Raw genomic sequence first — 24,018 nt, forward strand, 5'->3', positions numbered from 1 at the left:
AGTTCCATTAAGAATATAATCATTTTGAAAGGTGAGTCACATAATGAGAAAAAGCCTGAAAGGCAATTTTATGAATTCCACCTCGAGCAAATCCAACATTGCTTTCACATTTGCATGTTCAGAAAAATATCCTCTTTGCGCAACTGGCGCAGCATTGAGTATTGATACAAGTGTGCAACCTGCACAAGCTCAAACTTTGCCAACTTTGTTGCCAATGTTGACATTGTTTGATTGACATGTACAATGTAAAGCTGAGTATTGATTTGCCTGAAAAAAAAGAAGAAATCTGGTAGGAACCATCTTGAATCCTTGACGCAAACCACCCATGTAGACACCCGGTCCGTCTGCACCTTTCAGATGTCTTACATGGCAAAAAAGTCTTAGCTGATGTTCCTTCCCTCACAATGCAAGTGATACTAGTCACCAGCCAACCTCTGTTCAGTGACTTCATGGTTCTGCTCTGGCATTCATCTCAAATCTCAAGGACCCAGACAAAAACGACCATATTTTTTAATTTGTGCTTTATTTCCTGCAGATTTCTGCAGGAAATAAAGCAAAAAAAGAAAAAAATAATATAGCACCTTCAACTGCACCACAGACTAAAACAGTTAAATGTGGTCTATTAAACATTAGGTCTCTCTCTTCTAAGTCCCTGTTGGTAAATGATATAATAATTGATCAACATATTGATTTATTCTGCCTTACAGAAACCTGGTTACAGCAGGATGAATATGTTAGTTTAAATGAGTCAACACCCCCGAGTCACACTAACTGTCAGAATGCTCGTAGCACGGGCTGGGGCGGAGGATTAGCAGCAATCTTCCATTCCAGCTTATTAATTAATCAAAAACCCAGACAGAGCTTTAATTCATTTGAAAGCTTGACTCTTAGTCTTGTCCATCCAAATTGGAAGTCCCAAAAACCAGTTTTATTTGTTATTATCTATCGTCCACCTGGTCGTTACTGTGAGTTTCTCTGTGAATTTTCAGACCTTTTGTCTGACTTAGTGCTTAGCTCAGATAAGATAATTATAGTGGGCGATTTTAACATCCACACAGATGCTGAGAATGACAGCCTCAACACTGCATTTAATCTATTATTAGACTCAATTGGCTTTGCTCAAAAAGTAAATGAGTCCACCCACCACTTTAATCATATCTTAGATCTTGTTCTGACTTATGGTATGGAAATAGAAGACCTTAACAGTATTCCCTGAAAACTCCCTTCTGTCTGATCATTTCTTAATAACATTTACATTTACTCTGATGGACTACCCAGCAGTGGGGAATAAGTTTCATTACACTAGAAGTCTTTCAGAAAGCGCTGTAACTACGTTTAAGGATATGATTCCTTCTTTATGTTCTCTAATGCCATATACCAACACAGTGCAGAGTAGCTACCTAAACTCTGTAAGTGAGATAGAGTATCTCGTCAATAGTTTTACATCCTCATTGAAGACAACTTTGGATGCTGTAGCTCCTCTGAAAAAGAGAGCTTTAAATCAGAAGTGCCTGACTCCGTGGTATAACTCACAAACTCGTAGCTTAAAGCAGATAACCTGTAAGTTGGAGAGGAAATGGCGTCTCACTAATTTAGAAGATCTTCACTTAGCCTGGAAAAAGAGTCTGTTGCTCTATAAAAAAGCCCTCCGTAAAGCTAGGACATCTTTCTACTCATCACTAATTGAAGAAAATAAGAACAACCCCAGGTTTCTTTTCAGCACTGTAGCCAGGCTGACAAAGAGTCAGAGCTCTATTGAGCTGAGTATTCCATTAACTTTAACTAGTAAGGACTTCATGACTTTCTTTGCTAACAAAATTTTAACTATTAGAGAAAAATTACTCATAACCATCCCAAAGACGTATCGTTATCTTTGGCTGCTTTCAGTGATGCCGGTTTTTGGTTAGACTCTTTCTCTCCGATTGTTCTGTCTGAGTTATTTTCATTAGTTACTTCATCCAAACCATCAACATGTTTATTAGACCCCATTCCTACCAGGCTGCTCAAGGAAGCCCTACCATTATTTAATGCTTCGATCTTAAATATGATCAATCTATCTTTGTTAGTTGGCTATGTACCACAGGCTTTTAAGGTGGCAGTAATTAAACCATTACTTAAAAAGCCATCACTGACCCAGCTATCTTAGCTAATTATAGGCCAATATCCAACCTTCCTTTTCTCTCAAAAATTCTTGAAGGGTAGTTGTAAAACAGCTAACTGATCATCTGCAGAGGAATGGTCTATTTGAAGAGTTTCAGTCAGGTTTTAGAATTCATCATAGTACAGAAACAGCATTAGTGAAGGTTACAAATGATCTTCTTATGGCCTCGGATAGTGGACTCATCTCTGTGCTTGTTCTGTTAGACCTCAGTGCTGCTTTTGATACTGTTGACCATAAAATTTTATTACAGAGATTAGAGCATGCCATAGGTATTAAAGGCACTGCGTTGCGGTGGTTTGAATCATATTTGTCTAATAGATTACAATTTGTTCATGTAAATGGGGAATCTTCTTCACAGACTAAAGTTAATTATGGAGTTCCACAAGGTTCTGTGCTAGGACCAATTTTATTCACTTTATACATGCTTCCCTTAGGCAGTATTATTAGACGGTATTGGCTTAAATTTTCATTGTTACGCAGATGATACCCAGCTTTATCTATCCATGAAGCCAGAGGACACACACCAATTAGCTAAACTGCAGGATTGTCTTACAGACATAAAGACATGGATGACCTCTAATTTCCTGCTTTTTAAACTCAGATAAACTGAAGTTATTGTACTTGGCCCCACAAATCTTAGAAACATGGTGTCTAACCAGATCCTTACTCTGGATGGCATTACCCTGAGCTCTAGTAATACTGTGAGAAATCTTGGAGTCATTTTTGATCAGGATATGTCATTCAAAGTACATATTAACAAATATGTAGGACTGCTTTTTTTGCATTTACGCAATATCTCTAAAATCAGAAAGGTCTTGTCTCAGAGTGATGCTGAAAAAACTAATTCATGCATTTATTTCCTCTAGGCTGGACTATTGTAATTCATTATTATCAGGTTGTCCTAAAGTTCCCTAAAAAGCCTTCAGTTAATTCAAAATGCTGCAGCTAGAGTACTGACGGGGACTAGAAGGAGAGAGCATATCTCACCCATATTGGCCTCTCTTCATTGGCTTCCTGTTAATTCTAGAATAGAATTTAAAATTCTTCTTCTTACTTATAAGGTTTTGAATAATCAGGTCCCATCTTATCTTAGGGACCTCGTAGTACCATATCACCCCAATAGAGCGCTTCGCTCTCAGACTGCAGGCTTACTTGTAGTTCCTAGGGTTTGTAAGAGTAGAATGGGAGGCAGAGCCTTCAGCTTTCAGGCTCCTCTCCTGTGGAACCAGCTCCCAATTCAGATCAGGGAGACAGACACCCTCTCTACTTTTAAGATTAGGCTTAAAACTTTCCTTTTTGCTAAAGCTTATAGTTAGGGCTGGATCAGGTGACCCTGAACCATCCCTTATTTATGCTGCTATAAACGTAGACTGCTGGGGGGGTTCCCATGATGCATTGTTTCTTTCTCTTTTTGCTCTGTATGCACCACTCTGCATTTAATCATTAGTGATCGATCTCTGCTCCCCTCCACAGCATGTTTTTTTTCCTGGTTCTCTCCCTCAGCCCCAACCAGTCCCAGCAGAAGACTGCCCCTCCCTGAGCCTGGTTCTGCTGGAGGTTTCTTCCTGTTAAAAGGGAGTTTTTCCTTCCCACTGTAGCCAAGTGCTTGCTCACAGGGGGTCGTTTTGACCGTTGGGGTTTTACATAATTATTGTATGGCCTTGCCTTACAATATAAAGCGCCTTGGGGCAACTGTTTGTTGTGATTTGGCGCTATATAAAAAAATTGATTGATTGATTGATTGATTGATTGATTTCTCCTCTATTCATCCATTCTCGTGCCATTTTCCAGGGTTTCTGCCCACCCTGGGTCCAGCCTGGGTCAACATGTATGGTTCCACTCGCCAGTACACGCTGATGGACGAGCATCAGGACCTTAACGAGGGGCTCGGAGAAGGTGTGTCTTTTAGAGCCCGCCTCTTGCTTTCGGTTGCTGTGGAGATTCTGGACACCACTTCCCCAGAGATCATTAGCTCCACCGAGGTGCAGGTGGAGTCTGTCTCCAACATCTCAGAGGTGAGAATGATGACGTAAATCCTGTTAGTTGTCAGTTGTACAAATCTCAGGGAAAACACAAATAGTGCAAATAAGCCAGATATTCTAATTAATTAGTTACCTAGCCATTAATTGGCTAGGTAACTAGTTGGCGGAGGTAACTAGAGCACTGCGCTCGTAGAACGCAAACCTCCGCCAATTCATGAGCTAAAAGATAATACAAAATATAGCTCAAAAGAGCTTTTCAATGTTAAAATCAAATATCCACTAAGACCATAATACGGATCAGATGCGGATCAAACTTAGTCTATTCATTGAGAGTGCCAGTGTACACCTCATTGTCACAACTGAGAGGGATTGAGGCACTTTTGTTTGAGATATAAATGCAAAATGGACATCAAATGGGCTTTTATTAATATTAAATTCAAATGTCCACAAAATTCCCAATCCAGATCGGATCCGGATCAGACTTTGTCAGACGATAGTGAGTGACAGTCTGCACCTCCGTTTCAAATATGAGAGTGATTGGAGCATGTTTGATTAAGATATAATGTAAACTATGCATTAAATGCAATTTTCAGTGTTACATTTAAATGGCCACAAAATCTGTAATCTGGAACAGATCTGGATCAAACTTTGTCACTTGATAAAGGATATCATCCTCCTTAATGGTATCAAATATGAAAGAAATGTGATCTTTTTTGACAGAGTTATGAATTTTTAAAAATGTGTTAAATGTTAAAGATAGGGATTTTTCCAAATTACCAACATTTTTCCTGAATTTATCCTTTATCCTATGACCTTGAAAAATGAACCAGTTCTTGTCTATCAATCAATCAATTCAATCAATCAATTTTTTTATATAGCGCCAAATCAATCAATCAATCAATCAATTTTTTTATATAGCGCCAAATCACAACAAACAGTTGCCCCAAGGCGCTTTATATTGCAAGGCAAGGCCATACAATAATTATGTAAAACCCCAACGGTCAAAACGACCCCCTGTGAGCAAGCACTTGGCTACAGTGGGAAGGAAAAACTCCCTTTTAACAGGAAGAAACCTCCAGCAGAACCAGGCTCAGGGAGGGGCAGTCTTCTGCTGGGACTGGTTGGGGCTGAGGGAGAGAACCAGGAAAAAGACATGCTGTGGAGGGGAGCAGAGATCGATCACTAATGATTAAATGCAGAGTGGTGCATACAGAGCAAAAAGAGAAACAAACAGTGCATCATGGGAACCCCCCAGCAGTCTACATCTATAGCAGCATAACTAAGGGATGGTTCAGGGTCACCCGATCCAGCCCTAACTATAAGCTTTAGCAAAAAGGAAAGTTTTAAGCCTAATCTTAAAAGTAGAGAGGGTGTCTGTCTCCCTGATCTGAATTGGGAGCTGGTTCCACAGGAGAGGAGCCTGAAAGCTGAAGGCTCTACCTCCCATTCTACTCTTACAAACCCTAGGAACTACAAGTAAGCCTGCAGTCTGAGAGCGAAGCGCTCTATTGGGGTGATTATGGTACTACGAGGTCCCTAAGATAAGATGGGACCTGATTATTCAAAACCTTATAAGTAAGAAGAAGAATTTTAAATTCTATTCTAGAATTAACAGGAAGCCAATGAAGAGAGGCCAATATGGGTGAGATATGCTCTCTCCTTCTAGTCCCCGTCAGTACTCTAGCTGCAGCATTTTGAATTAACTGAAGGCTTTTAGGGAACTTTTAGGACAACCTGATAATAATGAATTACAATAGTCCAGCCTAGAGGAAATAAATGCATGAATTAGTTTTTCAGCATCACTCTGAGACAAGACCTTTCTGATTTTAGAGATATTGCGTAAATGCAAAAAAGCAGTCCTACATATTTGTTTAATATGCACTTTGAATGACATATCCTGATCAAAATGACTCCAAGATTTCTCACAGTATTACTAGAGGCCAGGGCAATGCCATCCAGAGTAAGGATCTGGTTAGACACCATGTTTCTAAGATTTGTGGGGCCAAGTACAATAACTTCAGTTTTATCTGAGTTTAAAAGCAGGAAATTAGAGGTCATCCATGTCTTTATGTCTGTAAGACAATCCTGCAGTTTAGCTAATTGGTGTGTGTCCTCTGGCTTCATGGATAGATAAAGCTGGGTATCATCTGCGTAACAATGAAAATTTAAGCAATACCGTCTAATAATACTACCTAAGGGAAGCATGTATAAAGTGAATAAAATTGGTCCTAGCACAGAACCTTGTGGAACTCCATAATAACCCTAGTCTGTGAAGAAGATTCCCCATGTACATGAACAAATTGTAATCTATTAGACAAATATGATTCAAACCACCGCAGCGAAGTGCCTTTAATACCTATGGCATGCTCTAATCTCTGTAATAAAATTTTATGGTCAACAGTATCAAAAGCAGCACTGAGGTCTAACAGAACAAGCACAGAGATGAGTCCACTGTCCGAGGCCATAAGAAGATCATTTGTAACCTTCACTAATGCTGTTTCTGTACTATGATGAATTCTAAACCTGATTCAAACTCTTCAAATAGACCATTCCTCTGCAGATGATCAGTTAGCTGTTTTACAACTACCCTTTCAAGAATTTTTGAGAGAAAAGGAAGGTTGGAGATTGGCCTATAATTAGCTAAGATAGCTGGGTCAAGTGATGGCTTTTTAAGTAATGGTTTAATTACTGCCACCTTAAAAGCCTGTGGTACATAGCCAACTAACAAAGATAGATTGATCATATTTAAGATCGAAGCATTAAATAATAGTAGGGCTTCCTTGAGCAGCCTGGTAGGAATGGGGTCTAATAAACATGTTGATGGTTTGGATGAAGTAACTAATGAAAATAACTCAGACAGAACAATCGGAGAGAATGAGTCTAACCAAATACCGGCATCACTGAAAGCAGCCAAAGATAACGATACGTCTTTGGGATGGTTATGAGTAATTTTTTCTCTAATAGTTAAAATTTTGTTAGCAAAGAAAGTCATGAAGTCATTACTAGTTAAAGTTAATGGAATACTCAGCTCAATAGAGCTCTGACTCTTTGTCAGCCTGGCTACAGTGCTGAAAAGAAACCTGGGGTTGTTCTTATTTTCTTCAATTAGTGATGAGTAGAAAGATGTCCTAGCTTTACGGAGGGCTTTTTTATAGAGCAACAGACTCTTTTTTCCAGGCTAAGTGAAGATCTTCTAAATTAGTGAGACGCCATTTCCTCTCCAACTTACGGGTTATCTGCTTTAAGCTACGAGTTTATGAGTTATACCACGGAGGTCAGGCACTTCTGATTTAAAGCTCTCTTTTTCAGAGGAGCTACAGCATCCAAAGTTGTCTTCAATGAGGATGTAAAACTATTGACGAGATACTCTATCTCACTTACAGAGTTTAGGTAGCTACTCTGCACTGTGTTGGTATATGGCATTAGAGAACATAAGAAGGAATCATATCCTTAAACCTAGTTACAGCGCTTTCTGAAAGACTTCTAGTGTAATGAAACTTATTCCCCACTGCTGGGTAGTCCATCAGAGTAAATGTAAATGTTGTTAAGAAATGATCAGACACAGGGAGTTTTCAGGGAATACTGTTAAGTCTTCTATTTCCATACCATAAGTCAGAACAAGATCTAAGATATGATAAAGTGGTGGGTGGACTCATTTACTTTTTGAGCAAAGCCAATAGAGTCTAATAATAGATTAAATGCAGTGTTGAGGCTGTCATTCTCAGAATCTGTGTGGATGTTAAAATCGCCCACTATAATTATCTATCTGAGCTAAGCACTACGTCAGACAAAAGGTCTGAAAATTCACAGAGAAACTCACAGTAACGACCAGGTGGACGATAGATAATAACAATAAACTGGTTTTTGGGACTTCCATTTGGGATGGAAAGACTAAGAGTCAAGCTTTCAAATGAATTAAAGCTCTGTCTGGGTTTTTGATTAATTAATAAGCTGGAATGGAAGATTGCTGCTAATCCTCGCCCAGCCCGTGCTACGAGCGTTCTGACAGTAGTGTGACTCGGGGGTGTTGACTCATTTAAACTACATATTCATCCTGCTGTAAACCAGGTTTCTGTAAGGCAGAATAATCAATATGTTGATCAATTATTATATCATTTACCAACAGGGACTTAGAAGAGAGAGACCTAATGTTTAATAACCACATTTAACTGTTTTAGTCTTGTGGGTCAGTTGAAGGTGCTATATTATTTTTTCTCTTTTGAATTTTTATGCTTAATAGATTTTGCTGGGTATTGGTAGTCGGGGAGCAGGCACAGTCTCTACGGGGATGGGGTAGTGGAGGGGGATGGCAGGGGGAGAGAGCTGCAGGCAGGGAGTGTAAGACTACACTCTGCTTCCTGGTCCCAACCTGGATAGTCACGGTTTGGAGGATTTAAGAAAATTGGCCAGATTTCTAGAAAAGAGAGCTGCTCCATCCAAAGTGGGATGGGTGCCGTCTTCCTAACAAGACCAGGTTTTCCCCAGAAGCTTGCCAATTATCTATGAAGCCCACCTCATTTTTTGGACACCACTCAGACAGCAGCAATCAGGGAGAACATGCGGCTAAACATGTCACTCCCGGTCCGATTGGGGAGGGGCCCAGAGAAAACTACAGAGTCCGACATTGTTTTTGCAAAGTTACACACCGATTTAATGTTAATTTAGTGACCTCCGATTGGCGTAACCGGGTGTCATTACTGCCGACGTGAATTACAATCTTACCAAATTTACGCTTAGCCTTAGCCAGCAGTTTCAAATTCCTTCAATGTCGCCTGCTCTGGCCCCCGGAAGACAATGACTATGGTTGCTGGTGTCGCTAACTTCACATTTCTCAAACAGAGTCGCCCAATAACCAGAGTTTGAGCCTCAGCGGGTGTGTCACCGAGTGGGGCAAAAACGGTTAGAAATGTGAACGGGGTTGGCGGTGTACACGGGGCTTCTGTTTAGAACTACGCTTCCTCCTCACAGTCACCCAGTCGGCCTGCTTTCCCGGCTGCTCGGGATCTGCCAGGGGGGTAACTAACGGCGGCTAAGCTACCTTGGTCCGCACCGACTACAGGGGCCTGGCTAGCTGTAGAATTTCCACGGTGCGGAGCCGAGTCTCCAATTCGCCCAGCCTGGCCTCCAAGCTACGAATAAGCTACACTTATTACAAGTACCATTACTGCTAAAGGAGGCCGAGGAATAACTAAACATTTCACACCAGAGCAGAAAAGTGCGGGAGAGACAGGAGAAGCCGCCCATGCTAAATTGGCTAAGAGCTAGTAGCTGCGCTAAGCTAGCGGATTCCTAAAAACACGCAAAGTGAATAATGTGTTAAAATAATTTAGAGGTGATTCAGCAGAAGGAGTGCTTTAGTTAAGGCACGTAAAGTATTACACTGGAAAACAAATCGTATCTAGATAACTAGATCGATCTAACTGCGCAGATTCAACAGCTAACAGATACAGAAAAACACCGCTGTGCTCCGGAACAGGAAGTGATACAATACCGCAGTGAGAGCCAACCACCAGTAGAGGCCAGTGGAACAGATCTGGATCAAACTTTGTCTCATCAGGGTTAGAATATGAATCATCAGTAAAAATTTCATAATGATATATGAAAATTGTGGGCTCCAGGCCAACAACCAAACAAACAAACAGTGGTGGAGTTTCGAATGATGAACTTATTATCTTAAGACAGATTGATACAGAGTGGGATGGATGGATGGATGGATGGATGGATGGATGGATGGATGGATGGATGGATGGATGGATGGATGGATGGATGGAGTCAATGAAGTAGTTAAAGGCTGAGGACAAAACTGAAAGACTTGGATGTTTGACTTTTTTAAGTCCTTCTCTTCACAGAGTGCCACGGGGAAAATAGATGAGTTTTTTCCTCTTGGTTCCTTCATGGAGGCCACCATGATTGACAGGAAGATTGGCGATTAAAGCAATCAGCTTTGAAATTACAATAGGTGTGCAAACGCTTTTCTCTGTTTTGTTTAATATTGAAGTGCATCAATAATAAATGCGCCCTTATGAAAGTAGTAAACAAACCGCTATGTGCAGACATTTTTACTCTACATGTTGTATTATATTAGGGACTGATGTAATACTTTAATGTGACACTCCTAAGTTATCGACCCTAATCTCACAGGTAATTACGGCAAACCAGATTGATGGCATCAGCAAGCCTTCCTTGGCAAAGAAGACGAAGAGATGAGGGCGAAAATGAAGAGGAGGAGAGCGAGCTCATCCAGAATTCGAGTGAGGGAAGAAGCAGACGAAGACGTGGATTTGGTCTCGGTCTCCTGCACTCCTTTCATGAAGCCCGTCATCACTGAAGGTTCAGGAGTGAAAGGTCACAACTGTATCTCATTTTGGTCTCTGTTGGGAAAGTGTAGTGACACGGACCCACAACAGGGGGCGTAAATGAACGGACAATGGAAGGAGTCAAATAACACTTTACTGGTGTGAATGTCACAACCAAACACAGCAGAATCAGAATGTGCAACAGTCAATTAATAAAGGTGTCGTGTGGGCAGGCCGACGATAGGAGCGCCCGTCTGGAAACCGAACCGGAACCACACGATTTCCACCGCCACCCGAACCCGAGGAATACTGGAGCCGCCAAGTTCCGGAGTCCCCAGGTGGCCACTTTCCCGAGTGTCGGATTGGTACTGCTGGCAGAAAGCAAAAGACAGTCAAAGGGTGGGTGTGTGAACACCCAGTAACAAAGGTGGAAATGCCACCTCCACCTCCCACTCAGCGCGTTGCAGCGGTCTCAGCTGAAAAGGAGCGCCGTCTTGCACAGCCTCCTCACAAACAACCGGTCTCCCTGCAAACACTCACAATAATAGATTTATCGATCTCAAAGGGGCTGAGAGTATTACCTCTAGATGAAGATGATATCTCGGCAGTTTGGTGGAGGTGTCTTCCTGCTTTTATACCAGAGTGTGATTAGTGACAGCTGTCACGGATGATGGGTGACAGCTGTCACCACGGCTTGTTCCTGAGGCTGGCAGCGCCCTCCTCGTGCCTGAAGCCCGCACTTCAGGCAGGGGCGCCCTCTGGTGGTGGGCCAGCAGTACCTCCTCTTCGGGCGGGCCCACAGAACAGGACCCCCCCCCTCAACGGGCGCCTCCTGGCGCCCGCGACCAGGCTTGTCCGGGGTGGCGACGATAGAAATCGGCCGGAGGGCCGGATCCAGGATGAAGCTCCTCTTCACCCAGGAGCGTTCTTCGGGTCCATACCCTCCCAGTCCACCAAATACTGGAAACCCCGGCCATTCGGCGGACGTCCAAGAGTCGGCGAACTGTCCAAGCCGGCTCCCCGTCGATAAGACGGGCAGGAGGCGGTGCCGGACCGGGTGCACAGAGGGGTGAGGTGTGATGCGGTTTTACCCTGGAGACATGAAAGACCGGATGGATCCGCAGTGAGGCCAGGAGTTGGAGCCTCACTGTGGTAGACTGAGGACCTTGAGGATGGGGAAGGGTCCAATGAAGCGGTCCTTCAATTTGGGGGACTTGACCTGGAGAGGAATGTCCTTAGTGGAAAGCCACACCTCCTGCCCGGGCTGGTAAGTAGGGCCGGGGACCGTCGACGGTCTGCATGGGCTTTAGCCCTCGTCCGGGCCCTCAACAGGCCGAACGGGCAGTGCGCCACACCCGACGGCATCTCCGCAGGTGGGCCTGGACCGAGGGCACACCGACCTCTCCCTCCACCACAGGAAACAAAGGGGGTTGGTACCCCAGACACACCTCGAATGGGGAGAGGCCGGTGGCAGAGGACACCTGGCTGTTATGAGCGTACTCGATCCAGGCCAGCTGTTCACGTCCAAGCCGTCGGGTGTGCGGAGGTCGTGCACCTGAGGGCCTGCTCCAACTCCTGGTTGGCCCGGTTCGACCTGTCCGTTAGTCTGCGGGTGATACCCAGATGAGAGGCCTTACAGTGGCCCCAGTTCCTGGCAGAAACTTTTCCACACCTGCGAGGAGAACTGGGGACCGCGATCCGAAACGATGTCTGTTGGTATCCCATGCAGCCGGAACAACATGGTGGACGAGGAGATCCGCCGTCTCCTGGGCCGACGGGAGCTTTGGGAGGGCCACGAGTGGGCCGCCTTGGAGAACGGTCCACTATCGTGAGTATGGTGGTGTGTCCCCGGGACGGCGGGAGGCCCGTGACAAAATCCAGATCGATGTGGGCACAGGGGCGGTGAGGCACAGGAAGTGGCTGTAGAAGTCCCCTGTGCCTTCTGGTGGTCAGCCTGCCCCTGGCGCAGGTGGTGCAGGCCTGGATGTAAGCCCGGACATCAGTTTCCAGGGGACGCCCACCAGACCACTGCCGACCACTGCCACGGTCCTACGCACCCCTGGGTGGCAGGAGAGTTTGGACTCGTGACAGAAGTCCAGGACGGCAGCTCTGGCCTCTGGTGGGCGTATAGTTTGTCGTAGTGTCCTGTTCCGGGATCCGGCTCCGTTCCAGGGCCCTCCGGACGGTCTTCTCCACTTCCCAGGTCAGAGCAGCCACGATAGTGGACTCCCGGTAGAATGGGGTTCCGGTTGGATCCGACAGCTCGTCTTGACTTCCTGTTCATGCACCCGGGACAGGGCATCCGATCTTTGGTTTTTGGTCCCGGGGCGGTAAGTGATCCGGAAGTCAAAACGGCCGAAAAACAGTGACCAGCGGCTTGCCTGGGGTTCAGTCACTTGGCGGTCTGATATACTCCAGGTTCCGGTGGTCAGTGAAAACCGTGAAGGCACTGACGCTCCCTCCAGCAGGTGTCTCCACTCCTAAAGGGCCTCTTTCAACCGCAAGGAGCTCTCGATTGCCCACGTCATAGTTTCCGCTCTGCTGGGGTCAACCTGCTGGAAAAATAGGCACACGGGTGAAGAAACCTTATCGGTTTCTCCGCTCTGGGATAGCACGGCTCCTATCCCCGAGTCAGAGGCGTCCACTTCAACCACGAACTGGCCGACCAGGATCGGGCTGCACCGAGACCGGTGCAGTCGAGAACCGGCGTTTCAACTCCCTAAACGCGGCTTCGCACTGATCCGACCAGGTGAAGGGGAACTTTTGGTGAGGTCAGGGCCGTCAGGGGGCTAACAACCTGACTATACCACCTTAATGAACCTCCTGTAAAAATTTGCGAAGCCGAGGAACTGTTGCAGCTTCCTACGGCTTGTCGGTTGGGGCCAGTCTCTCACCGCTGCGACCTTGGCCGGATTCCGGGGCGACGGAGTTGGAGGAGAGATTAACCCCAGGAAGGACAAAGAAGTGCGGTGAAACTCACACTTCTCGCCCTTCACAAACAACCGGTTCTCCAACAACCGCTGCAGGACCTGACTACATGCCGCACATGGGTCTCAGGGTCCGGAAGAAAAGATGAGTATATCATCCAGATATACGAAGAGGAATCGGTGCAGGAAGTCCCACAAAAGTCATTAACCAAAGCTTGGAACGTCGCGGGGCGTTAGTGAGGCCGAAACGGCATGACCAGGTACTCAAAATGATCTACGGGGTGTTAAATGCCGTCTTCCATTCGTCTCCCTTCCGGATCCGAACTAGGTGGTATGCGTTCCTAAGATCCAACTTTGTGAAGATTTGGCTCCATGCAGGGGGGTGAACACTGAATCCAACAAAGGCAACGGGTATCGGTTGCGAACCGTGATCTCGGTCAGCCCCCGATAATCAATGCATGGACGAAGACCGCCATCTTTTTTTCCCACAAAAAAGAAACCTGCTCCCATCGAGAGGTGGAGTTACGGATCAGCCCGGCAGCTAAGGAGTCCCGATGTAGGTCTCCATCGTCGCGCTCAGGTCGGGAGAGGTTGTACAGCCTTGCTGGACGTGAACTCCACGCCTGGCAACAAATCGATGGCACAATCATACGGACGGTGCGGGGGAAGAGTGAGTGCCCGATCCTTGCTAAAAAACCATCAGCAAGATCGTGGTACTCGACCGCACCGCCGACAGATTGGGGGTACCGTGCCGACTGCTCCTTTGCCTGGGAACCGGGAGGACCGAGGATCCCAAACACCTCCGATGGCAGTTTCGCTCCACTGTACCACCACCCCCGGCTGGCCAATCAATCCTGGGATTGTGTGTTTCAACATCCAGGGGAACCCCAGAATCACACGGGAGGTAGAAGGAGTCACAAAAAACTCAATCTCCTCCCTATGATTCCCTGACACCACCAGAGTTACTGGTGATGTCTTGTGTGTGAGGTAAAGGGAGTATGGTGCCATCATAGTGCTCGCACCTGCAATGGTGTAAGGTAGCGCCACCAGCGGGAGCCCTACCTCCCTGGCCCATCTGCTGTCTAACAGCTTCCCTTCTGACCCTGTGTCAGTGGGGATTTAACCCTTCAGGCTAAGGCTTGTAACTGGGAGTCGTGCGGCAATATGTGTGTGCCCCACGTGAAGTTTTTGGCCCACCCTAAGCCCAGTCTCTAGGGGCGGGCGTGGTGTTTAACCCATTCGGGGCAATCGCTCAAATTGATGCTCCATTGAGCCACAAACAAAACACGCCCGCATGGAAACCTCCTCTGTCTATTAGGTGGTCTAAATGTGGCCCTGCTCGTGTCCATTGCTTCATCAGCAGGGGGAGCTGTCGCCCCCGGGACGTAGAGGCCAGGGGAGCGTGGGAAGGGCGACCCTTCTCGGACCCGGAAGGAAGAGGGACGGCGCATGCCCGGCCACGTCCTTCGTCTCGTTCCCGACGGCGTTCATCCAACCGATTGTCTAACCGTATAACGAGATCAATAAGCCCATCTAATTCCTGCGGTTCATCCTGGCCACTAGGTGCTCCTTTAGGACTGACGACAGTCCATTTACAAAGGCGCGCGGAGCGCAGCGTTATTCCAGCCGGACCTCGCAGCCGCGATGCGGAAGTCGATTGCATAAGCGGCTGCGCTCCGGCGTCCCTGTCTCATCGACAGCAGCACAGTTGAAGCGGTCTCTCCCCTGTTAGGGTGATCAAACACCTCAGTCCTGAACTCCCTCACAAACCCAGTGTATGTGTGAAGGAGCCGTGAGTTTGCTCCCAAAGCGCCGTAGCCCAAGCGCGTGCCTCTCCCCGAAGCAGAGTGATCACATAAGCTATTTTGCTTGCGTCTGACGCGTACATGACGGGACGTTGTGCGAAGACGAGCGAACACTGCATAAGAAAGTCCGAGCACGTCTCCACACAACCTCCGTACGGCTCAGGAGGGCTTATGTATGCTTCAGGGGATGGTGGGAGGGGTTGTTGGACCATCACTGGAACATTAATATCTAGCACAGGATCGACAGGAGGAGGAGCTGCAGCAGCGCCCTGAGTGCTCGCCGCCACTTGCGCGGAGAGAGCCTCCACCCTGCGGTTCAGGAGGATGTTTTGCTCGGCTATTTGATCCATCGAGCCGTAAGGCGGTGAGAATATGCTGTAGCTCACCAATCACGCCTCCTGCAGATGCCTGTGCTCCCTGCTCTCCCATTGGTTGTTCAACAGCCTTGGTGACGCCCCTCGGCGTCCATGACGCTGGCCGCGATATCCTGTTGGGAAAGTGTAGTGACACGGCCCCACAACAGGGGGCGTAAAATGACGGACAATGGAAGGAGTCAAATTATAACACTTTACTGGTGTGAATGTCACAACCAAACACAGCAGAATCAGAATGTGCAACAGTCGATTTAATAAAGGTGTCGTGTGGGCAGGCTCGACGATAGGAGACGCCCGTCTGGAAACGAACCGGAACCACACGATTTCCACCGTCACCCGAACCCGAGGAATACTGGAGCCGCCAAGTTCCGGAGTCCCCAGGTAGCCACTTTCCCGTAGTGTCGGATCTCGGTACTGCTGGCAGAAAGCAAAAGACAGTCAAGGGTGGGTGTGTGAACACCCAGTAACAAAGGTGGAATGCCACCTCCACCTCTCACTCACGCGTTGCAGCGGTCTCAGCTGAAAAGGAGCGCCGTCTTGCACAGCCTCCTCACAAACGACTGGTTCTCCTGCAAACACTCACAATAATAGATTTATCGATCTCAAAAAGGGGCTGAGAGTATTACCTCTAGATGAAGATGATATCTCGCAGTTTGGTGGAGGTGTCTTCCTGCTTTTATACCAGATGTGTTGATTAGTGACAGCTGTCACGGATGATGGGTGACAGCTGTCACACGGCTTGTTCCTGAGCAGCAGCGCCCTCTTCGTGCCTGAAGCCCGCACTTCAGGCAGGGCGCCCTCTGGTGGTGGGCCAGCAGTACATCCTCTTCTGGCGGCCCACACAACAGTCTCACTAGATGAAAAACTAAAATTCTTACATAGAAATAAGCGCAGCAAACAACCAGGAAGGTGCTGATGAATCACAAGTGATTAGCCCCCTAGTGGGTTGTGAAGGTACTGTGGGTGGGCTTCAAAAAAGATATTCAGGTTTCAAAGTGGGCTGTGTGTTCTTAAGTCTGGGAAGTTTATTTTGTGCACATCCTTCATACTGATATTTCCGACTGTGCACTCGGTCGTTTCGTTATGATTTACAGGAACTATTTTCACCTCCCCTACTTGAGAAGAAGCCTTGTGTCTACATCAAGAGTTGGTGGCAGGACCAGAGAAGACGACTGGTACAACTCAACATGATGGACAAGATCGCAGACAAACTGGTGAGAATGAACAAGAAGGAAGTTTATAACTTGGCACTGTAGCGATACACTGCAAGGAAATTAAGGCTTTTGTTTTCCAGGAAATTGAAAATAAACTGATTAAACCTTGGTCATCTTATATGCACCAGATCAATAAACAGTTTGTCACAGGGAATAGTCTTATCATCACATGCATGATCGGAAATAGGAGCAGACAATGCTTTTGTCTTGTCCATATGTGTATAGTGGGAGTTGCATGTAATTTAAAATGAACTTGTCATTTTCTTTTACAAACGAGCTTGTACTTACCTGTTCAGTTAACTTCCTCAAGGTCCCCCAAATCTGACTGCGACCTAAATGTTTCACAGCAGGTACAGCGTTCTTTTCTTTGTATAGCTGATGTACTTGACCAAAAGATCCAGTTTTGCGTCATCTGTCAAAAGCAAATTCTCACCAGAAACCTTTGGGGCTTGTCAGTGTGCTTTTGGCAAATTCCAGTCTTGCTTTTTTGATTTCCTTTCATGGTGATGTCCATCCACTTTGGCTCAACATTGACAGATGGTGCGATCGGACACTGATTACACTAACCTTGGGTTCACCTCTAATTTCTTTGGAAGTTTGTCTGGCTCTTTGGTTATCATTTGTATTATCTTGGCTCTTCAGTTTGTCACAGTTTTCTTCTTCTGGCCATGACCAGAGAAGTTGGCTATAGTCTCATGGACTTTAAACTTCTGAATAATATGTGCAAGGAACATCAAGCTGCTTGGAGATGGTCTTGTAGGCTTTACCCTTAACATGCTTGTCAGTAATGGTCTTTCTAATCTCTTGAGACAACTCTCTGTAGCTTCTCTGGTCCATGTTCAGTGTGGACTGATTACAAGTTTGAAGACACCGTGATGCTAGTTACAGGAAACACTTTAGAGGACACATCTTTTCGAGAGGTACTATCATTTTTGTTCGGGCCACTTTAATAGTTTTTTTTTTTAAGTGATTCTCTTGAATCACAGTTCAAGAGCAATGTCTGATTTTCATTAGTTCATTTTCAGTAAATTTTTATTATTATTACTTTGATCAGTTTCAAGTTATTTCAGTGACCATAGTGGTTTTTTTGTTCTTTAACAGAAGGGTACCAACAGTTTTGTCCATGTTGTCTGTTAGCTGGCTAAGCCATTGTAAAACATGAACACTTTTTAAAAAAAGAAGCAACATTTCTGTCTGAGGAATCAGCTGCAGATTCCGGAAGAATGTAAGTCAGTACTAAGAAGTGTGACCTGTAACTGTTTGTGTGTCCTGTCAGGAAGAAGGTCTGAATGATGTTCAGGAGATCATTAAGACAGAGAAAGCGTTTCCCGAGCGCAGACTCCGGGGAGTCCTGGAGGAGCTCAGTGTTGGCTGCAGGCAAGATGATGATGATAATGATTTTATATAATATATATATTATATATATATATATAATATATATATATATATAGTGGTGCAGTGCCTGTAGGAAGTTTGTGTTCCACTAGAAGATTGGGAGCTTAAGTAGATTTCTCATGGATGGTCGAAGCTGTGTTTGAAGGTGTGATGTTGATGAAAGAGGTGTACGTACAGTATGTTCTATTATATTATTATCTGAATATAGTGTTTTTAAAAAAATTAGTTTTATTATCAATTGTATGAAAATGAAAGGATTCCTACTAAATAGGTTATTGGAAGAGAGTTAGACAAAATTAAACAGGACATTTAGAATCTTTGAAACAGCAAATCAGTATAGTTTATTAAACTTGAACTCACAGCAAATATAAGTTTTTATTCAGCTTATAAATGTACTTAATGAAACATTGTACAAATTGTAGAAAAATATCATATTTTGTTCAGCTTATGTACTTACTGAAATGTACAAATAGTGGGAAATGTGTTGGTTTTATCCAAAAAAACAGATTTTAACTAACATCTCCTTAGTGTTGTCAAGTTAAACTCAGTCGCAAGGAACACAGACAGCATGCCTTTCACAGTAAAAGTATTTGCTGGGATGCTAGCATTAAACATTTTATTGTGAAATGGTTTGTGCAACATGAACTATCTGATGTTGTTTAACTTTGCTACCAGTAACATCAGCGGGCCACGCCATCTTGGAAATATGAATGTTACAATGTTATTCAAAATAAAGGTTTCGAATAAATGTTTTGAAAATTAATCCCCAAAATTTTCAAAATACAGGATGCACATCATTGTGCCATGTGCAAGCCATATCAAAAAGCTGAGGCCAATCTGGCAAACAGAGAGATACGCGAGCCACATTAACCACACACAAACATTTGTATATATATATATTTGTATATATATTATATATATAAGGAAGGAGGGGTGACTTTTTATATAACTCATAGTTAAGAAACTTTAACCCATAAAGGTAGGAATAATTAGGGGCATGGTTGTTTTGAGTGACAGCTAGAGGGCTAAGATGTAGAGGGCCCCGCTAACCGAAGCTGCTGCCATTAGCAGAGGCTGCTAGCTGCTGTGGATTCAACCATGTTGTGCTTTTTGACCTTTTCATTACAAATATCTGAGATAATATGGCTTGTAGTGCAGTAGTTGTACTAGCGTACCACCTAAGAGGTGTGTGCTCCAGTATTTCCATTGAGTGAAATCACTAGATTGCCATGTTAGCATTGCTAACATTTATTAGCATGTATCCAAAGCCCACCATCATCACTCCACGGTTATCCAAGGCAATAGGCCAATCTGAAATTTTAATACCCTCACGCAAGCCACCTGTTGTGAAAACCACAAACTAGTCCACAAAATTATTTTAATCAAGAGTCAAATCAAGATTAGCCTGTTAGCGTTTTCATATGTACAAGATAGTACACTCCTTCTTTACCGATTTATGGCTTGGCCAGGAGTTGAGTGGAGTCAGACCCTGCCAAGATCGCAACATTTGGAACCACCTCATTTGAGCTTCACACCACCTCTCTTCGGAAAACCAAAGGGGAAGTCGCAGACAGTTTGTCCATTATGTTTACAGTGTCTCAGTGTAGACACCTGTGATATGTGTTGTGAAGGTTCTTCCCATTTAAAGCAACAAACACAGAAACAAAACACCTCTTACAGACCTGAAAAATATTTTTTATAATTACTAACAGTGTCAGGCTAATTGAAGAGATTATAATTATGCTTCAGTGGAGCAATATGTGCCTATAAGGTGAAGTCATTAGTGATCTCCCGTGCCAGTAACAAGATATGTTTGTCTCTATGATCAGGTTATTCACTCTAAAAACCTGCTGAGGAGTGGGACGTTGGTGGGGACCTTTAAAATGGATGTGGGCACTGTTTACTCTCAACTTGGTAATCAAACTGTTGCTACAATATGACAAATACATTTTAATGCATATTTATTCAGGTCCACAAGTAACTAGGACAGTGAGATGATTTTTGTAATTTTGCCTCTTTACGCCAACAGAGTCCCATTGAAATTAAACAATCAAGATGTACTTCTAGAGCAGCATTACAGCTTTATTTAAAGGGGTTTAACAAAAATATGGCATTAACATTGCCGGACCACAATGGAAACAAGTGTTATCTGTGTATTTAAGGGAATTACATGTATTTTGTGCATTATTTACTAAATACATTTAATCAAAGTTGTCACTGCCCAAATACTTATGGACCTGACTTGACTGTATAAAGTCGTGTTTGTTGTTCTGGTATAATCTGTTTGCTATAATTTGGAATTTTTCCTGTAATTGTTGTTGGTTAAATGGATCCTTATCGTTTCTGAAACCTGTCTTAGAACATCAGTTCTACCACAAGTGGGCTATTCTGTCTGATCCCGATGACATCACTGCAGGATGTAAAGGGTATATTAAGTGTGACATTGCTGTGGTGGGTAAGGGCGACAACATCAAGACCCCACACAAGGCCAACGAGACTGATGAAGATGACATAGAAGGGTAATGCAAATTTTTGGTTTAGTTAATATAAGGCTAATCAGCGTGCAGCTTTTGGTACAGTTTTCCCTCTCTTCCAGGAATCTTCTGCTCCCTGAGGGTATCCCAGCAGAAAGGCAGTGGGCGAGGTTTTACGTGAAGGTGTATCGTGCTGAGGGCCTCCCAAAAATGAACACCACCATCATGGCTAATGTGAAGAAAGCCTTCATAGGAGAAAACAGGGACCTGGTGGATCCCTATGTTCAAGTGCAGTTTGCAGGACAGAAAGTAACCCCCGATCATTTCTAGACGGTGTTAGCCAAGTACCAAAGCCACATGATCAACCACCATTTGGTTTTTCCTGAATGTGTCTCCAGGGTAAAACCTCAGTCCAGAAGAGCAGTTATGAACCAATATGGAACGAGCAAGTCGTCTTCACAGAACTGTTCCCTCCGCTCTGCAAGCGCATAAAAATCCAGATAAGAGACTCCGATAAGGTCAACGACGTTGCCATAGGAACACATTTTATTGATCTACGCAAGATATCAAATGATGGAGACAAAGGTACGTCGAACAGCCGTGTATGCTGAACATGTCACTGAGATTGATCAGCTGTGAAGTATATTAATTAGTCATTTTTAACGAGTTGAGATTCAAGTCTATGCATGTACATGACCCTCCAGACCTGTTAGCGCCAGCTGTAGGATTTTAGCATTTAGATGAACTTGCAGTCAATGCGTGCATTATCATATATTGATTCCAATATAGTAGCCAGAAAAAAAAGTTCCATTAAGAATATAATCATTTTGAAAGTGAGTCACATAATGAGAAAAGCTGAAAGGCAATTTTATGAATTCCACCTCGAGCAAATCCAACATTGCTTTCACATTTGCATGTTCAGAAAAATATCCTCTTTGCGCAACTGGCGCAGCATTGAGTGATTGATACAAGTGTGCAACCTGCACAAGCTCAAACTTTGCCAACTTTGTTGCCAATGTTGACATTGTTTGATTGACATGTACAATGTAAAGCTGAGTATTGATTTGCCTGAAAAAAAAGAAGAAATCTGGTAGGAACCATCTTGAATCCTTGACGCAAACCACCCATGTAGACACCCGGTCCGTCTGCACCTTTCAGATGTCTTACATGGCAAAAAAGTCTTAGCTGATGTTCCTTCCCTCACAATGCAAGTGATACTAGTCACCAGCCAACTCTGTTCAGTGACTTCATGGTTCTGCTCTGGCATTCATCTCAAATCTCAAGGACCCAGACAAAAACGACCATATTTTTTAATTTGTGCTTTATTTCCTGCAGATTTCTGCAGGAAATAAAGCAAAAAAAGAAAAAAATATATAGCACCTTCAACTGCACCACAGACTAAAACAGTTAAATGTGGTCTATTAAACATTAGGTCTCTCTCTTCTAAGTCCCTGTTGGTAAATGATATAATAATTGATCAACATATTGATTTATTCTGCCTTACAGAAACCTGGTTACAGCAGGATGAATATGTTAGTTTAAATGAGTCAACACCCCCGAGTCACACTAACTGTCAGAATGCTCGTAGCACGGGCTGGGGCGGAGGATTAGCAGCAATCTTCCATTCCAGCTTATTAATTAATCAAAAACCCAGACAGAGCTTTAATTCATTTGAAAGCTTGACTCTTAGTCTTGTCCATCCAATTGGAAGTCCCAAAACCAGTTTTATTTGTTATTATCTATCGTCCACCTGGTCGTTACTGTGAGTTTCTCTGTGAATTTTCAGACCTTTTGGTCTGACTTAGTGCTTAGCTCAGATAAGATAATTATAGTGGGCGATTTTAACATCCACACAGATGCTGAGAATGACAGCCTCAACACTGCATTTAATCTATTATTAGCCTCAATTGGCTTTGCTCAAAAGTAAATGAGTCCACCCACCACTTTAATCATATCTTAGATCTTGTTCTGACTTATGGTATGGAAATAGAAGACTTAACAGTATTCCCTGAAAACTCCCTTCTGTCTGATCATTTCTTAATAACATTTACATTTACTCTGATGGACTACCCAGCAGTGGGGAATAAGTTTCATTACACTAGAAGTCTTTCAGAAAGCGCTGTAACTACGTTTAAGGATATGATTCCTTCTTTATGTTCTCTAATGCCATATACCAACACAGTGCAGAGTAGCTACCTAAACTCTGTAAGTGAGATAGAGTATCTCGTCAATAGTTTTACATCCTCATTGAAGACAACTTTGGATGCTGTAGCTCCTCTGAAAAAGAGAGCTTTAAATCAGAAGTGCCTGACTCCGTGGTATAACTCACAAACTCGTAGCTTAAAGCAGATAACCTGTAAGTTGGAGAGGAAATGGCGTCTCACTAATTTAGAAGATCTTCACTTAGCCTGGAAAAAGAGTCTGTTGCTCTATAAAAAAGCCCTCCGTAAAGCTAGGACATCTTTCTACTCATCACTAATTGAAGAAAATAAGAACAACCCAGGTTTCTTTTCAGCACTGTAGCCAGGCTGACAAAGAGTCAGAGCTCTATTGAGCTGAGTATTCCATTAACTTTAACTAGTAATGACTTCATGACTTTCTTTGCTAACAAAATTTTAACTATTAGAGAAAAAATTACTCATAACCATCCCAAAGACGTATCGTTATCTTTGGCTGCTTTCAGTGATGCCGGTTTTTGGTTAGACTCTTTCTCTCCGATTGTTCTGTCTGAGTTATTTTCATTAGTTACTTCATCCAAACCATCAACATGTTTATTAGACCCCATTCCTACAGGCTGCTCAAGGAAGCCCTACCATTATTAATGCTTCGATCTTAAATATGATCAATCTATCTTTGTTAGTTGGCTATGTACCACAGGCTTTTAAGGTGGCAGTAATTAAACCATTACTTAAAAAGCCATCACTTGACCCAGCTATCTTAGCTAATTATAGGCCAATCTCCAACCTTCCTTTTCTCTCAAAAATTCTTGAAAGGGTAGTTGTAAAACAGCTAACTGATCATCTGCAGAGGAATGGTCTATTTGAAGAGTTTCAGTCAGGTTTAGAATTCATCATAGTACAGAAACAGCATTAGTGAAGGTTACAAATGATCTTCTTATGGCCTCGGATAGTGGACTCATCTCTGTGCTTGTTCTGTTAGACCTCAGTGCTGCTTTTGATACTGTTGACCATAAAATTTTATTACAGAGATTAGAGCATGCCATAGGTATTAAAGGCACTGCGTTGCGGTGGTTTGAATCATATTTGTCTAATAGATTACAATTTGTTCATGTAAATGGGGAATCTTCTCACAGACTAAAGTTAATTATGGAGTTCCACAAGGTTCTGTGCTAGGACCAATTTTATTCACTTTATACATGCTTCCCTTAGG

General features: G+C 43.9%; 1 protein-coding gene across 12 annotated transcripts in view; it reads left to right on the forward strand.

Moving 5' to 3' along the window:
- The window catches only part of otofa (otoferlin a), a 243,711-nt gene that overhangs the window by 170,726 nt on the left and 48,967 nt on the right, over nucleotides 1-24,018 (forward strand). For 11 of the 12 annotated variants that reach the window (XM_034161614.1, XM_034161617.1, XM_034161619.1 and 8 more), the window contains exons 1-4: nucleotides 19,989-20,068; nucleotides 20,514-20,673; nucleotides 20,751-20,937; nucleotides 21,027-21,213. In XM_034161614.1, coding sequence (XP_034017505.1) covers nucleotides 20,038-20,068; nucleotides 20,514-20,673; nucleotides 20,751-20,937; nucleotides 21,027-21,213 — 565 coding nt within the window. In that variant the 5' untranslated portion in view covers nucleotides 19,989-20,037. Of the gene's footprint in view, nucleotides 1-19,988; nucleotides 20,069-20,513; nucleotides 20,674-20,750; nucleotides 20,938-21,026; nucleotides 21,214-24,018 lie in introns of those variants that run through there. The other variant, XM_034161625.1, reaches the window with a different exon arrangement.

Source organism: Thalassophryne amazonica, chromosome 21, assembly GCF_902500255.1.
Source record: "Thalassophryne amazonica chromosome 21, fThaAma1.1, whole genome shotgun sequence".
NCBI classification, from domain to species: domain Eukaryota; kingdom Metazoa; phylum Chordata; class Actinopteri; order Batrachoidiformes; family Batrachoididae; genus Thalassophryne; species Thalassophryne amazonica.